At 40.3% G+C, this 15439-nt stretch overlaps 1 protein-coding gene across 5 annotated transcripts in view; it reads left to right on the top strand.

The window, feature by feature from the left end:
• Positions 1-15023, top strand: part of col16a1 (collagen, type XVI, alpha 1) — an 82358-nt gene extending 67335 nt beyond the window's left edge. For all 5 annotated transcript variants that reach the window (XM_030740518.1, XM_030740521.1, XM_030740520.1 and 2 more), the window contains 26 exons: positions 34-75; positions 161-232; positions 376-420; positions 1141-1185; positions 4742-4795; positions 4888-4941; positions 5065-5118; positions 5212-5256; positions 5359-5412; positions 5498-5533; positions 5621-5683; positions 5765-5836; positions 5962-6015; positions 6143-6187; positions 8429-8473; positions 8704-8757; positions 8876-8929; positions 9030-9080; positions 9509-9598; positions 9729-9764; positions 9870-9914; positions 11190-11384; positions 11632-11695; positions 11891-12067; positions 12158-12235; positions 13438-15023. In XM_030740518.1, coding sequence (XP_030596378.1) covers positions 34-75; positions 161-232; positions 376-420; positions 1141-1185; positions 4742-4795; positions 4888-4941; positions 5065-5118; positions 5212-5256; positions 5359-5412; positions 5498-5533; positions 5621-5683; positions 5765-5836; positions 5962-6015; positions 6143-6187; positions 8429-8473; positions 8704-8757; positions 8876-8929; positions 9030-9080; positions 9509-9598; positions 9729-9764; positions 9870-9914; positions 11190-11384; positions 11632-11695; positions 11891-12067; positions 12158-12235; positions 13438-13631 — 1818 coding nt within the window. In that variant the 3' untranslated portion in view covers positions 13632-15023. The remainder of the gene's footprint in view (positions 1-33; positions 76-160; positions 233-375; positions 421-1140; positions 1186-4741; positions 4796-4887; positions 4942-5064; positions 5119-5211; positions 5257-5358; positions 5413-5497; positions 5534-5620; positions 5684-5764; positions 5837-5961; positions 6016-6142; positions 6188-8428; positions 8474-8703; positions 8758-8875; positions 8930-9029; positions 9081-9508; positions 9599-9728; positions 9765-9869; positions 9915-11189; positions 11385-11631; positions 11696-11890; positions 12068-12157; positions 12236-13437) is intronic.
• The last annotated feature ends 416 nt before the right edge of the window (positions 15024-15439 follow it).

Raw genomic sequence — 15439 nt, forward strand, 5'->3', positions numbered from 1 at the left:
GCTCTGATAAGTTATTTTCTTGTCTTCTTGCAGTGTTTGGAGAGACTTCAGAGGGAGCAGGCAACACAACCAAGGGTCAGTTGAAATCAGTGCCTGTGTGTCTACAATGACAGAGACATGTATGCATATTTCCTGTTTTTTTTATTTCTTCATCTCACAGGGTGATCAGTCCTGCGTAGGAACACCTGGAGTCCCAGGAATGTCTGGATCACCAGGAATAAAAGGAGAGCCGGTGAGTCTGGGTCAGAGTGTCTTCATGTGCATCGTGTTATTTTCTTATGTTTTTCTTTGTTGGGATTTCTCAGTCTGCTTTTGTTTGAGTAGGTTTATGCAAATGACTTTACAGAGAACTTCCTTTCTTTATGTTTACTTCAGGGTACACCTGGAGAAAGAGGCCAAGCCGGAATACCTGGAAACATGGTAAGGATTTAGCTCAATTTTAAGATTCGTACATACACTTCAGATTCATCAAATATTCATTTGCAGCAGACTAAACCTGCTGTGTTTTAACTGGTTTTCTTTAAAGAGAAGAAAGCTGTAACAGTGGGCTCTTATTCTGAAATCTTCAGGCTGTGCCTGCATAGCCCATTTTAAGATACTAAGAAAAGTTTTCTAGTACTTTGATGACATCTTTCTTCAACTTACCACTCTGAAAAATCTATTATCAACAGAAAATGTTCAAAAACTATAAAGTGCATTTTAATCACTGCCTTACATTAGTTTGCCAGTACTTCTGTGAGGGGAAAAAATCTTTCTTTTTTTTTTTTTTTGTTATCATTATTGTAGGACAGCACCGTTGGGTTTTTGTCTCAACACTTGCAATTGAAGTGGCTTGATGGAAGTTTATTCCTTCCACTTTCCATGAGATCACAGAGCCCCCTGCTGGCCCCAGTGAAAATGCTGTGCACTTGGGTCCATATCACTAAACTCTTAAAGGCTGACTCACACAAACCCACACTAGCGCTCTGTTGGGATGCCTAGTGCAGCATTCACCTAATTGTCAAGAACAAATTGAAAGTGGCTTTAACCAAAGGGGGAAATTGTTTGTTTTGTTTTTTTTTTCTTTTTTAAATTTTATTTCTTGTTTCTTTTTTGTCTCAGGTGTTTTAAAGTGTTGTTTTCTTTATTTTCTATCTGCAGGGACCTCCTGGATTTCCAGGTCCTCAGGGCCCACCTGGTTTACCTGTAAGTTTCATTTACACTTTCAGACTTTAGTTATGTTCCCATTTCATTTTGTAAAGGCAGAATTTGCAAGAGGTATCAGTACAAAAAAAAAAAAAAAGAGTAACAGTATAGCCATTATCAGATACACTGATCTTAAAAAAGACCTTTGTTGCAACTATAGATACTTACTGGCCACTTTAGTAGGAACATTTGCTGGGTTGGACCCTGTTTTGAGTTCAGGACTGCCTTATTCTTCATGGCACAGATTCACCAAGGTGCTACAAACATGATATGATGTGATAGCATCACACAGTTGCTGCAGATTTGTCAGCTGCACATCCATGATGCGAATCTCCCTTTCCACCGCATCCCAAAGGTGCGCTGCTGGATTGAGTTCTGGTGACTGTGGGAGGCCATTTGAGTGCAGTGAATTCACTGTCATGTTCAAGAAATCAGTTTGAGATGATTTGAGCTTTGTGAGATGGTGCATTATCCTTCTGGAAGCAGCCATCAGAAGATGGACATGCTGTGTGCGAAGAAAACATCCCTCACATCCCATCACAGCACTGCCAACAGCCTGAACTGTTGATACAGAGCAGGATGGAGCCATGCTTTCATGTTGTTTATGTCAAATTCTGACCCTACATTCTGAATGTTGCAGCAGAGATTGAGACTGATCAGACCATGCAAGATTTTTTCCAGCCATCTGTTGTCCAATTTTGGTGAGCCCATGCAAATTCTAGGTTTATTCTCCCATTCTTAGCTGACAGGAGTGGCGTGGTCTTCTGCTTCAAGGTTTGACTTGTATACTCTTCTGCATACTTTGGTTGTAATGAGTGGTTATTTCCTTCCTGTCAGCTCAAAGCAGTCTGGATGATCTTCCTTGACCTCTGACATCAACAGGGCATTTTCTCCCAGAGAATTGCTGCTCACTGGATATTTTCTCTTTTTTTGGAGCATTCCCTGTAAACCTTAAAGTTGGTTGTGTGGAAAAAATCCCAGCAGATCAGCAGTTTTTAAAAAACAGCCAGATGCTCAAAGTTACTTAAATCACCTTTCTTCCTCATTCTCAATTTGCTCAGTTTGAACTTCAGCAGATTGTCTTGGCCAACAGTTTTTGGAGTGGCACAAAGTTTGTTTTCCATGCACAAAGTTTTTATATGTTTCTATGATATAATGAAGAATAAATACAATGATTTCATGTTTTGGTAAATAAGTAAAAAATTGGTTTTGGTTGTGGTGCCACTGACAGAACATTTGAGTTGCTGCCAGCAGTTATTTTATTTACCTTGCCATCTGACAAGTACTTGCAAATGACTCCTACAAATCTAAAAAAAAAAAAAAAAAAAAAAAAAAAAAGACCAGAGGCTTAAATACCCTGTTGTTTCCTTGCACCAAGGAGATTATCCGATGGATTAGTTTTGTCTGTTTGTTGGAAACAATGCTCAAAAGGTTATGGATGAACTTGCATGAAAGTTTTATCAGAGGTGGGGCTCTGCCCAACTTGGAAGTGATCACATTTTGGAGGCAATCTGAAAATTTCACATTCTGTTTTCGCAAAAACATACAACACTGAATTAAGAAAAATAGGAAGCACTTTTTTATGTTTTTATGAAAATAATGTTAAATGTTTTCTTTTAGAATAAAATACCAAGTAGTATTAAATGTAGTGGGGTAAAAACTATACATTTTTTCTCAGGAATGTGGAGGATTGGAGTCCAAGTATTTCCATTTATTTATTTACTGGTCTTTTCCTCTGGGATGTGGATCATCCCACTTTTAAATCCCCCTGTCCTCTTTGTGTGGCTCTTTAATGAAAGTTATGTCAGATGAGGAAATGATTTGGTTTTGTCTCTCTCTCTCTCTCTCTTCCTATCTCTCTCTCCAGTTGTTCAATTATTCCCCCATCTAAGTGATGGAGAGTTGCACTGCTGTGCGGACACAGCTCTCCCCTTCCCCTTTCTCCTCATACAGATTTATTGCTTTAGGAGAATAGAGATGCTAAATGAGTGAGCCGTGCGAGCACTGCATGAAGTCCATTTGTGGTGTAGTATGTCTTTATAGCAGGTGTTAGCCTCTGCTGTGTGCAGCAGTGTGTCTGTTTGTATTGTTTGTGAGAGGGAGGGAGAAGAAGTGAAACCCCGCTGCTGTAAATGCTGCTCATATTCCGTAGTTAAGAAGTTTCTGACAATGATGAGAAACCAATTACAGGGTATTGTCTTGGCTCGGTATGGGCCTTCACGGGGGTAGATTATGAACAGTAGTGAGCATGATCACAGCATACAGTACAGGCAATGACAAACAAACAAACAAACAAAAAAAAAACTTTTAACAATAATGGTAAGAGGATCTCCACTTTTACTTGTGTAAGCCAGTATCCATTTTCTAAATAACAGATCAGGCTTCACACTTCTCAAAACGCTTGGAACCTGAGAGATTTTTCTGCTTTTTGGTCTTTATAATGTCAAAGAGGAGGTCATCTCTGGCACACAAGCTCGACCCCACACACAATATTTAAATCGTTGCAAGGAGCAGCCAATCAGAAGAAGGTTAGAATGAGCTGAAGGGGCTGCAACAAGTCCTAAGAGAAATTATTATTTTTAGAGCCTGACTAAGATATGATTTTTAAGATGATACAGATATTTGGTGATTTAAAATCTGATATTGGCCGATATTTTTTTTCTTTCAAACACACCAAACATTCCTTAACATTAGTTATGTGTAGTTAATAATGAGTCCTTACACAGATAACATATGTCAATCCATTTAAAAAAATAATCTTGTTTTACTGTCACAAGTTGTGTACTACACGATGCCCAACTTTGCCTAAATTAGCTGGTTGTTGTGTTTGTGGCATTTCAAACACGTTGGGAAGTTGCAGAGTGCCCTCTGGTGGACAACATATGCAGCATCAAATATGCAGCACCGTGGTTGAAGGGTATTTTTCCCATCTCTTCTTTACTTTTTCATTTGTCCTGAACTATAAATGTTGAAACTGATGTATTGGTAAATGGCTAATATCGGTCAATAAATCAGCAGGGCCGATGTATCGGTTGGACTTTAATTATTTTGAATGGATTATTGTGTACTAGCAGAGGATAAAACCACCATGGAGCTGGAAATTAGCCAAATGCTTTTAGTTCAAAACAGCATTCAATATGCAGTCAACACATAATGAAATATACTTCTTCTGTATAGTTGTTGCAATATCCTGTTGTTCATAAAATGTCATTTTGTTGGTGGTGTTAGCTTTATGTTTGTTTGTTTTACTGGTAACCTTAGGTACAGCTTTCACCTGAAACACGGAAGATGGGATTCCAAGTCAAGTGTCAGATAAAGTGTATATGCTTATGGGTATCACCACCTCAGGGCTAAAGCCTGATAGAGGTGCTAAGCGGAGGACAAAATCAAATAGGGAGTCCCACGGGGATGTGATCCAAGCTAGTTAGCCTTTTCCACTCTTTGATGTTGACTTACCCTGTCACTTTTATTTCCACCAGGGGAGCCTCTCTTGCAGATGTACATCTCACATTCTCTTCCTCATTTTCTAATCTTTCTTCACTCCTGTCATCCTCAGGGTCAACAGGGTGAGCGAGGGTCAGATGGCCTCGCAGGAATGAAGGGCGATCAGGCAAGTGTCTCACAATCATCCTCTCTCAAATTATAACATGGAGAAAAATAATTGGTGTCCATGTTTGATTGACTGTATGATCTTTACCTCAGGGTCCTCCAGGGACGCCTGGGTATCCAGGAACCATGGGCCCTCCTGGACTGCCTGTAAGTCACTCTCCCCACTTCATTATGAAGGAACAACATGACTGACATCCTCCTGACAGCTGGGGGGGGGGTTATACTGACGTGTTAGCCGACACTAATTCACTGCCTTTATTTATTTGTCAGGGACTCAAGGGCGAACGTGGAAGTCCAGGAAGCAATGGCCAAAAAGGAGAATCAGTAAGGCACTACATCAAAACTGTTATGTACTATAAAATGAATTAGCAGCTTGTGCTGCATATATTTTGGCTAACATTTCCCTCCCTTCTGCAGGGTCCTCCTGGTAACCCTGGGTATCAAGGACAAGCTGGATTGCCGGTCAGCGTTTCAGCATAAATTTGGCTTGCCAATATTTAGAGTCTGGCTTTTTCATTTATCATTTCAAAATTTAATAACCGGATGAACATTCTGCATCTGCAGGGCATTAAAGGAGACACAGGACCAGCAGGGCCTACTGGTGCTAAGGGGGATCAGGTATGCACTATAAAACGCAAGGAAGCATAGACATCGCCAAAAAAAAATCCAGTAACAGTTATATGTTTCTCCTTTATATTTTTAGGGTTTCCAAGGACAACCAGGTTTCCCAGGACCACCCGTATGTAAATGCTTCAAGTCCTCTAAAGCAATCATTTATTCTTGTTATAACTGTTGAGACTTTGCATATTATTGTGTGTAAAATTAGGGACCACCAGGTCCTGCTGGCAAAACTGGAAGGGAAGGGCTTTCTGGGCTCAAAGGGGAAAAGGTGAGTACAAAATACACATTTAGTTGTTTCAGATTCTTTTTTTTGCACTGCACATTGGTCTGAAAAACTCTGCTTTCAAAGGGCAACGATGGTGCTCAAGGCCCTCAAGGCCCAAGCGGACCCCCCGGCTCACCCGGCTCTCCAGGATTGATGGTATGTGCATTTTTTTTTTTTCTATTTTGCACTATATAATCTAAGTGTGACCTTTTCTGACCTATCTGTGAACTGTATGCTATTATGAGTCCTTATCTGTACTCTCTTATCTTGCAATATTAAAGGGCCCCCGTGGCATTGATGGAATGGACGGAAAAGACGGGAAACCAGGACTGCGGGTAGGTCGCACACATGGGTGGTTTGCCCACACATGCAACATAACAAAAACACAAAATGTAATAAAGTAATAGTAAGTATTGTAAAGACATACATGAAATAGCTGATCTTTGGCCCTTTTCTCATCAGGGAGAGACAGGCCCTCCAGGCCCAGCAGGACTCAGGGGAATGCCAGTGAGTATCCCCTCTGGTAATCAGACTTGAGAGTTATACTATATAAACAGTATCTTGTCATGTTTTTGCAAAATCTTATTATTATTAATTATTTGTATCCATTCAATCTTGGTTATTTGGATTTAAAACACTATGCAGTCACACAGTTGCAGAGAATGAAAGCTTTTATGTCACTGCACAGGGGATTAGAAGATTAAGACTAACAACACTTTATAAAATGTATTATTAATGTAAGAATTTATATGCCATTCATTTACATAATAAGAAATTTGTATTTTATGACATATCAGTTGTATATGAATTGCCCTACGTTCTGATGCACTCTTTCACCAGGTATAACTGAATTGTAATTTCTTTAACACAAAAATTTTGGCTAAAGTTGAATTAAATAACAGTTTATTAATGATGTATATAGTACCAGTCAAAAGGTGAGTGTGTCCAAACTTTTGATTGGTACTGCATGAAATATAAAACGTGACCTTGAGATTCAGTTTTATACAGACATCCTTCATCCTGGTAACACTGGTGCTCCTTTGACTTTGCATCACCTGACTCTTACATCCGCGTGAGACTGATTATGTTTTATTTTCACACACATTTATTTTCCCCAGTATAATAAATTGCCTTGTAATAACTTACTTACCTGCATCAGGCCTTGTTTTAATTTGTCCATTCTCAGGCTGACAGTACCTGCACTCTTAGCTTGCATCATCTTCAACTATTGTTTGCTTAATTCAGTTAGCGCTAAATTATAAGTCATCTCAGGGCACTTGGCAGGGGCACGGGAAAATCTCCTTCAGACTCACTCACAGGGCGTGCAGCCGTTTCCCTCGCTGGATAATGAAGAGAGAACAATCAGCAAATTAGCAGTAGGTGATTTGACATGTTAAAATCATCACCTGAGCTGTATCAGCAGTAAAGTCTGAGTGCAAAAGTGCACATTATGTGAGACTATAAATGTGAATGTTGTTTCTCTCCACATTAACATCAGGAATAATATTATTTATTATTTATTAAGCATGTTTTGGGTTGTTTAGTCTAGTTGGCAGTCTTTTTATGTATTACATTACAATACAGCATCATGCAGTTGATATAGTTTTTGTTTTGTAGCGATCTGGTGACTCTATTTGAATACAGTGAACTCTTCATGTTCAAGAAACCCATTTGAGCAGATTTGAGCTTTGTTATGCTGCTGGAAGCAGCCATCAGGAGATGGGCCCACTGTGGTCTTAAAGGGATAGACATGGTCAGCAACAACATGTAGTTAGGCTATGATGTTTAAAAGATGCTCAGTTGGTACCAAGAAGTCCAAAATTTGCCAAAGAAATATCCCCCACAGCATTATACCACCACCAGTGTGAACCACTAATACATCTCAGGATGGATCCAAATTCTGACCCTACCATCCAAATGTCACAGCAGAAATTGAGATTCTACAGACCGTCATCTCCTATTGTCCACATTTGACCCTGTCTACATACCTCAATGCACTGAGTCTGTCACGTGATTGGCTGATTAGATATTTGCATTGTTGAGCAGCTGAACGGGTGTACCTAATGAAATGACCAGAGCGTGTACATTGCCATGGCTTACTGTTATCTTCTCTTTCACAAAAAAGTAAATGAGCATGCAAATTAGACTGCATGACTAATAATTTTTTTCCGTTAAAGCCTACCTAATATTCCTTATGGGGGACATAGAATGTCAAAGATGGGAAAATGTTTTCACTCTTGATACTGGGACTTACTTTGAAATTAAAATTACATCATGCATAAAAAAAGGTATTCAAGGCAGGTGTGGGGATGTTATTTCTTCATTTTTTTTTTTCTTTCAACTTCCTCTGGGGATGCCCTATACAAACTAGCAGAGAGTGTGACTCATGATATTTCACACACCTTACCCATGTGGGATCACTGGATCATTTAGTTGTAGATGTTACTTGTAATGTAACCCAATTTAAAACCTCTAACCTTCATAACTCCTCCTAAGATCTTCTCAAATTTCTGTCTTGTATATCGGCGCAGCTCTGCTTCACTGAAGAAATGACTCGCTGCCTGTCTCCCCTCGATTTCTTCTTTTTTTTTTTTATTTCTCCCTCTCCCTCACCATTTCTCAGTTTGTGTTCACCCCAAGAGCAGGTGTTCAGGATTTCAAAGACATGTCTGTCTCTTCTTTTGGCAGCTTCAACTTTGTGAATTTTTATACTGTACCAATCTCAGTCTCTTTGATGTCTCTCCTCAGGGATTCAAAGGGAAAACCGGCCACGTTGGCTTTCCCGGACAGAAGGTTAGCCAGCCACTCTCTGCTTTACCATCACACTATGTCTTTTTGACTAGTCGTAATTACAGTCTCTTTCTTATGTATGAAGCCAATTTGTTTTGTATAGCTGATCATTATGATGAAAGTCTGTTTTTGTTGCTTTGCTATACTCTATTGTTTTGAATCTCCAATAGCAGAGCCCTGCATTCTTATCGTGCTTCTTTTAGTTTATATTCATAAGTTTCTCATCCCTGCAGGGTGAAGCCGGACCTTCAGGTCCACCTGGACCACCTGGCAGACCGGGACATGAGGTGATTACTTTGCTTTCTATCTTTCCTCCAAGCTGATTAGAGAGCACATCAGTAATCTGTGCATGGAAGCTAAAAGCAAGAGTTGTCATATATCATAGTCAGTCTGTGGCTTTTCCAGGGTGATCCAGGTACCCCAGGACTTCAGGGTCGACCTGGACCCCCGGGCCACCTTGTAAGTTCACTTCCCTTTTAAATGTATACATTCATCATATAGGGATGTTTCAGTGTGTTAGCAAGCTAAACTTTATAACTGTGTTTGCTTTCCTCATCAGGGTTCTACAGGTCCAGCTGGACCTCCAGGACCTCCTGGTCCATCAGGAGTGGTGAGAGAGAATATATCACGATCACTGTTTTATTAAACATGCACGGAATGACTAAATCTGAATAACTGAATCTTTAACAATCCCATAGGGGAGAATGGGTCGAAAGAAAAGTCAAATAAATATAAACGAGTGAGCACAACAAGTAATATTAACACTGACTGTGATTACTGAAAACTACTGACATACACTGAAAAAAACATAAATGAGATGAGCAGAGATAAGGATACAGTAGCTTAATTTACACAAGTGTGAATTAATGTGCCTTTAGAAAATGAAAATGTTATGTACTGGGGGGGGGGTGTATAATGTTGGCGTATGCCTGTGTGAGAGAAGTGGAAATGAGACACTACTGAAATTCTGTCCTGCTGCCAAAAATGCAAATAAAAGAAGACAGTCTCCTCCATTTTCTTTTCTCCCTGGTTAACTAGGGAATAAAAGGAGATAAGGGCCAGGCTGGAGAGAGGGGTCTCCCAGGGATGGTAGGACCCCCAGGGCCGCCAGGGCACCCAGGGCCTATGGTTGGTACTTTTCCAAATCTACCCCATCTACATTTAATTAAACATAATTCGGAGTGCTAGTCTGCCAACGTTTCTCACTTAATCTGGTTTTTTTTTTTTTTTTACTTTCTGCTTCGACTTTGTCTTCTAGGGCGAGCCAGGCAGTGATGGTGCTTCTGGAAAAGATGTGAGTAATGTCTGGGTGGTGTTGGCCCTCTTTGAAGTGGAATGGAGACAGATTGTGTTATATTCCATTCCTTGATGGATATATTTTTTCGTTTTGTTTTGACAGGGGGTGGCAGGCGTGCCAGGGGACAATGGGCAGCCAGGGCAAAAGGTAAGAACCTACGTGGTACACTATTCTACAAGTGTGTGTGTGTGTGTGTGTGTGTGTGTGTGTGTGTGTGTGTGTGTGTGTGTGTGTGTGTGGATCATCAAGCTGAGGATCAACCATCCATTACTTCTGCAGACCATCTGAACGCAGTGAGATGCGCCCTTTTCCTGTTCTTTTTAGCCCACAGAGACTGATAACAGCACACCCCCCCTGAACACCACCCACCCCCACCCTTCTGCTCACTCAGCACTCGCACTTAACACAGTCATCAGATCACTAACCCTCCGACCCCTCTGCTGACACTCTCATTCCTCCTCACCTCACTTCACCCTTCTCCAAACTGGCAGATGGCTGCCCGCTAACCTTTTGTAGCTGCAGTATTGAGCCTGTTGGATCTAGCCTTAGACACAGGCTTACAGTAGGTGGCTACAGTGATAAAGTTATTCTTCTGCCGCTGGGATAATGCTATTAAGCAAGAGGGGAGATGCTAGATGAGGCTATTTGTCACGCTGACAGGACGGCATTGTCAGGGTTTTTAGGCGCACAGAAAAGGAGAACAGAGGAGAAAGACAAGAACGGACTCCTCTATTCTTCTCGCTCCTCTCTGTTTCAAGAGCCGCCTGTCTGTCGCTGATGTGTAAACATTAGACGTCCATTATGGGCTGCTTTGTCCTCGATAAATCACTGTCGCTAATGTAGCGGGCCTGTTTTTGAGTGTATTTACACAACCTGAGTACTGAGCACCACTATGTGGAAAGTGATATAGATGTAGCCAAAAAGCTGGCTTAAAGGGCCTGTTACAGTTATTAATAATAATGTAGGCTTCCTTAATGAGCAAAATAGCTATATTTGATAAATAATGTACATATATAATATAATGAAGAACATAATAGTTGGGTCAGAGTTAGCTAAGAAGAGTGAACTATGACGCTTTAATCAGGTGATGTTAGCTTAGCATAGCTCCTAGAGGAAAAGGTTTTGTACAAATTAAACTAGACATGAAGTGCTAATAATTTAGATTATTTTATGCCTTTTGACCAAGAGTGGTGATAAAGTAAATTGTTGCATTTATTAACTATTTCTTGAAAGTAAGATCAAAGACCATCAGTAAGAGGTTTCAGCACAATTCCATCCACATTACTGTGTTTTAAGAGGGGATAAAATCTCACATTATGATAATCATCCTAATGTCAGAAACTCTTGCAAAAACAGACACTAATAACTAAAATGATTCTTGCAGTCTTTTATCTACAACTCTTATTTGTGTCTGTCTCCCAGGGTGAGGCAGGGGCTCCTGGCCAGAGGGGTCCTCCGGGAGAAAGAGGTAGGCCAGGGCCCCCTGGTGGTGGAGCATATACCTCCAAGGATGCACAGCCCATGATTGGCCCAGTTGGCCCCAGAGGGGAAAGGGGAAGCCCAGGCACAGCAGGCCCCCCCGGGCCCTCTGGTGCTCAAGGATCGCCAGGAAATGACGTAAGATGTCGTTTCATTGCATTTATGACACTCCAGCTTTTTTTTTTTTTTCCTTTCTTCTAACATTTAATCAGCTCCAAATCATGCTATAACCAGGCTGGTTATGAGAAAAATTGAGTAGACTGGCCACAGGCGCTCACTAGCTCCATCTGTTCTTGTAAATAATGAATTTTCTAATTATCTACCTTGATTAATGCGTGCTTGTCTGTTTTTTGGTTTTTTCCTCTTTGTCTGTTTTCTTAAATAGGCTGTTGTCAATTATGATGAAATCAAGAACTTCATTCGTCAGCAGGTCATTAAGATCTTTGATGGTGAGGACATGTGCAAATGTACATTGTTGTGTGAATGTTTAGTGGGCAAAACGCTTTTCACACCAGAGTAGTATTTTCTCTTGAGATGCATATCTATGTTTCAAAGAATGATCCCATTTGTCCTTTGGGAAACAGCTGCTCTCAGCTCTGTGGATACTTTTTTTTTTCTTCACAATGTGTTTTTCCTCTCCCCAGAGAGAATGGGCTATTACATGTCTCGCATGCAGATGCCAGTAGAGATGGTGGCATCCCCAGGTCGGCCTGGGCCTCCAGGGAAAGATGGAAGTCCAGGTAGTCCAGGGGCACCAGGTGCCCCCGGTCTCCCGGGACAGATTGGCAGACAAGGCAGGCCAGGAGGACAAGGACCCGCAGGTGAACTTGTCATTCATGAAATCATAAGAATGATGTTAAGCTGCATCATCAACAGACTGTAAGCGCTTTTGTGTTACTCTCTTCCTGTAGGACCACGAGGACCAACAGGAGAAAAAGGAGACAAGGGTGTCGGCGAGATGGGAGATGTAGGACCTCCAGGAGCACCAGGTAATGTACCCCACTCATTCTCGCTCAGCATGTAGTACAGTGGCAGCTATTTGGCTTATTAGATTTTAGCCATATTTAATCTTAAACCTACAGCTGCAGGTGATTGTTCAGAACTGGACACAACCGGGTGTCATTTCTTTCTTCTGTCACACCGTGTAGAGGCATTCACATCTGCAATAATGCAGAATCATAACAAACTGTTGGCTAAAATTCCATAAAAGTTGCTAACTGCTTAGAACTTATTGTTGATTAGTAAATTGCCAGTATGATGAAGCAATTTTTCATCATTCTTAAATAGTCTTAATTAAAATTACCAGTCTAATTCTTTCCAGCCAAATGTGCCTCTGAGAATCCCTGATCATGATGGAGTTCTCAAAGCTCGGTGTAATTTAGCAAATTAGTATGTGTACTCACATTACATTGAGCAGTATGCTGAGTGTGGGTGGAAAAAGCAGCCGTGCACTCATAAAATGATCCAAGTAGGACTTTAATATTTGTTCATGTTTAATTCAAGTTGCCCTGACAACAGACATGGTAACGTCATCTATTCAAGATGGTGCTCATTGGTGTGTACTTATTTTACATATTTTCTGATATGGCGTGTAGATAACATTTGATCATATTGCTGATGATTAAATTCATTTGTCTTGTATCTACATTTTATCGTTGCTGCAGTGTCAAATGGAAGCACTTTACATATGGATTTTATATTCTAAGATTATAAGTACAATAAATCTTTAAAGGGATAGCTTCACATTTTGGAAAATACACGTTTTTGTTATTAGTGACAAAGCTGATGCCACTCTAATGTCATCACTTTGTTGTGAAGTGTGTTTTTTAGTTTATGTGTGATGTGTGAACGATCCGGCACTCAATAAAATCACTTTTGTTTTTCATTTTTTGCTGGGTCGGATCTTTTTGTGTCAGTTTTGCTATAATTTCACATCACATATGCAGAATTATTGTCAATTTGATGTTTTTTTACAAACCAATTTAAAGTACTAAATAACTTTATTAAACCAAACTAGATTTGTTCTTGATGCGTAAACAAAAATCTTTATGCAGCTAGATGTTGACAGAGTTCACTCTATGAGACAGGGCAAAATCTGGGGCGTTTTGTGCTCCTGGGCAGTTGTCTGCTTTGCTCAGCGTGAGATAGTGGAAAGGTGAATATATTCTCTGTATTTTCTTTCATGCTAAAGGTGTTCCAGGCCCCCCAGGCTATGGTAAGATGGGACCCCCTGGTCCTGTTGGCCAGCAGGGTGTTCCCGGGGTCCCAGGCCCTCCTGGACAGACGGGTTCACAAGGAAAGGATGGCCGCTGTAATCCTGCAGACTGCATGAGCCATGTAGTAGACTACAGCCCCAAGGGCCCACCTGTCAAGGGCCCCTGGTAAAGGGCTAGAGGCGATGGAGGAGAGGGGCAGGGAACTGAAGCAAAAAAGACTACATGGAGAAGAAAGAAAGCCAAAGACCATGACCCAAAGTTATTAAGTCTGACCACAAGATGGAATACAGGCACCGCCTTTGTTGTTGAATAGCTAGATTTACCCTCACCGATTTCCTCTGTAGTTCTGAGCAAACATCCACCATTTCTTTCTAAGGGCCTCGCTGGAACTGAGACCTGCAAAGATACACCAGCAGCACATTTTCATGGCATCATTGTTGTTCCCCTGTGGAAGAAAATTCATTGCTTTATTTCTTGCTCTTATTTTGTTCTTGCCTCTCTTTTCTCACTGCGTTTTATTCCTATTGTATGTTTTCAAACAGCTCAGGAGAGGTGACAAGAATCACAATCTGCAGTTTGTTCTTTTCTTTTTTTTTTTAATTCTGGTCTCTGCTGTTATTTTATTTTCCTTTTTACATTTTCTTTGTCTAAATCTGTAGGAAGAGAATACACACAATTATTTTAGCGCTGTTGCCATCTCTCATATCTCTGCTCCTTTCTGACACAATCCTGTTCTGAGTGCATCCCATGCATTTCTAATATTCTGTGTCACTGCCTGAGGTGTGAAACATATTTGAATTTGACTTTTAAGAGAATACCCCTAGAAATATTTTCCACTTCCATAGAAACAGATGTCACAAACCCGTATTCGTGGAGTATCTGATGGATTGACTGTTCTGTATATATTTATTTTTATATATATATATATTTGGTGGCTTTTTATACGCTTTCAAATGTTTTGATAAAACATAACCTCACGGCTAACCACTTGTTTTTTATTGTCCATGGTTTTTCAGCAATAAAAAGTGCCAAAAAATTGATTTTTTTTTCTAAGGTCTATAAGTTTTCAAAATGGAATAATGTGTTTAGCCAAAGACAGCTTATTTATAGAAGAAAATTACTTTTACACAGGAAGCACATTGGATTTTGTAATTATGTTACTAAAGTTCATTTTTTGTCCCTTTAATGCCAATATGTTTGAAAATGCAACCATTTTAAAGAATTCCATTCCATTTTGTATTTCAAAGTAGCCGTGAAAGCCGATTCACTGCCCGCTTTTAAGAAGAAGGGGAAAACACGAGTAGCAATTGGGCCCATTTACCACAGGTACTGTAATCCAGCACAACCACCAGACCCTCGCAGTCACATAACGATAAGAAGATTCTGAAAAGCCTCACAAAGTGCTTTTGCAGTGTTACATGTTACTGTATTTTGGGGTTTTATCTGTTATTTTTTTTAATCATTTTTATATCTGGAACTCCATGAAGCTGTGGTCAGACTTTTCTTTTCCACAAAATAACCCATGGGGAATGTTAAACTGAATTAAATTGCTTTTCAAAAATGGTGGTATCATGTGGTCGTCATTGTCAACCCTTGTTTCAAATCCTGTAGAGGTACTCACCGCCATTCACAGATGGAATTATTTGACAGTGGGCCCGTTGGCACAGACATGTAAAACCCCCCCCCCCTGCCCCAGCTGTCATCCAGAGGTGCACACACAGACTAACAGTTGTTTTTCCTCTTTGTAGTTAGTGAGTGACTCCATGCAGTTGTTTGGTCTCTTTGTTCTGCTTCTCTTTGTAATTGTCTTATTCCTCTGTCGTTAAATTAGCTCATTCCTGTGACTCTGACCAATTGGGTTAGGGCTTGTAGAAGTTGATCTGTGTTTGCATAAGATTAAATAATATTTTATTACAGGTGTTATCGAAATAATATACACAAAGTTGATGAAAGAATGATTTGGAAAATTTTTCTTTA

The sequence above is a fragment of the Archocentrus centrarchus genome, chromosome 11, assembly GCF_007364275.1.
Source record: "Archocentrus centrarchus isolate MPI-CPG fArcCen1 chromosome 11, fArcCen1, whole genome shotgun sequence".
In the NCBI taxonomy this organism is placed as follows: domain Eukaryota; kingdom Metazoa; phylum Chordata; class Actinopteri; order Cichliformes; family Cichlidae; genus Archocentrus; species Archocentrus centrarchus.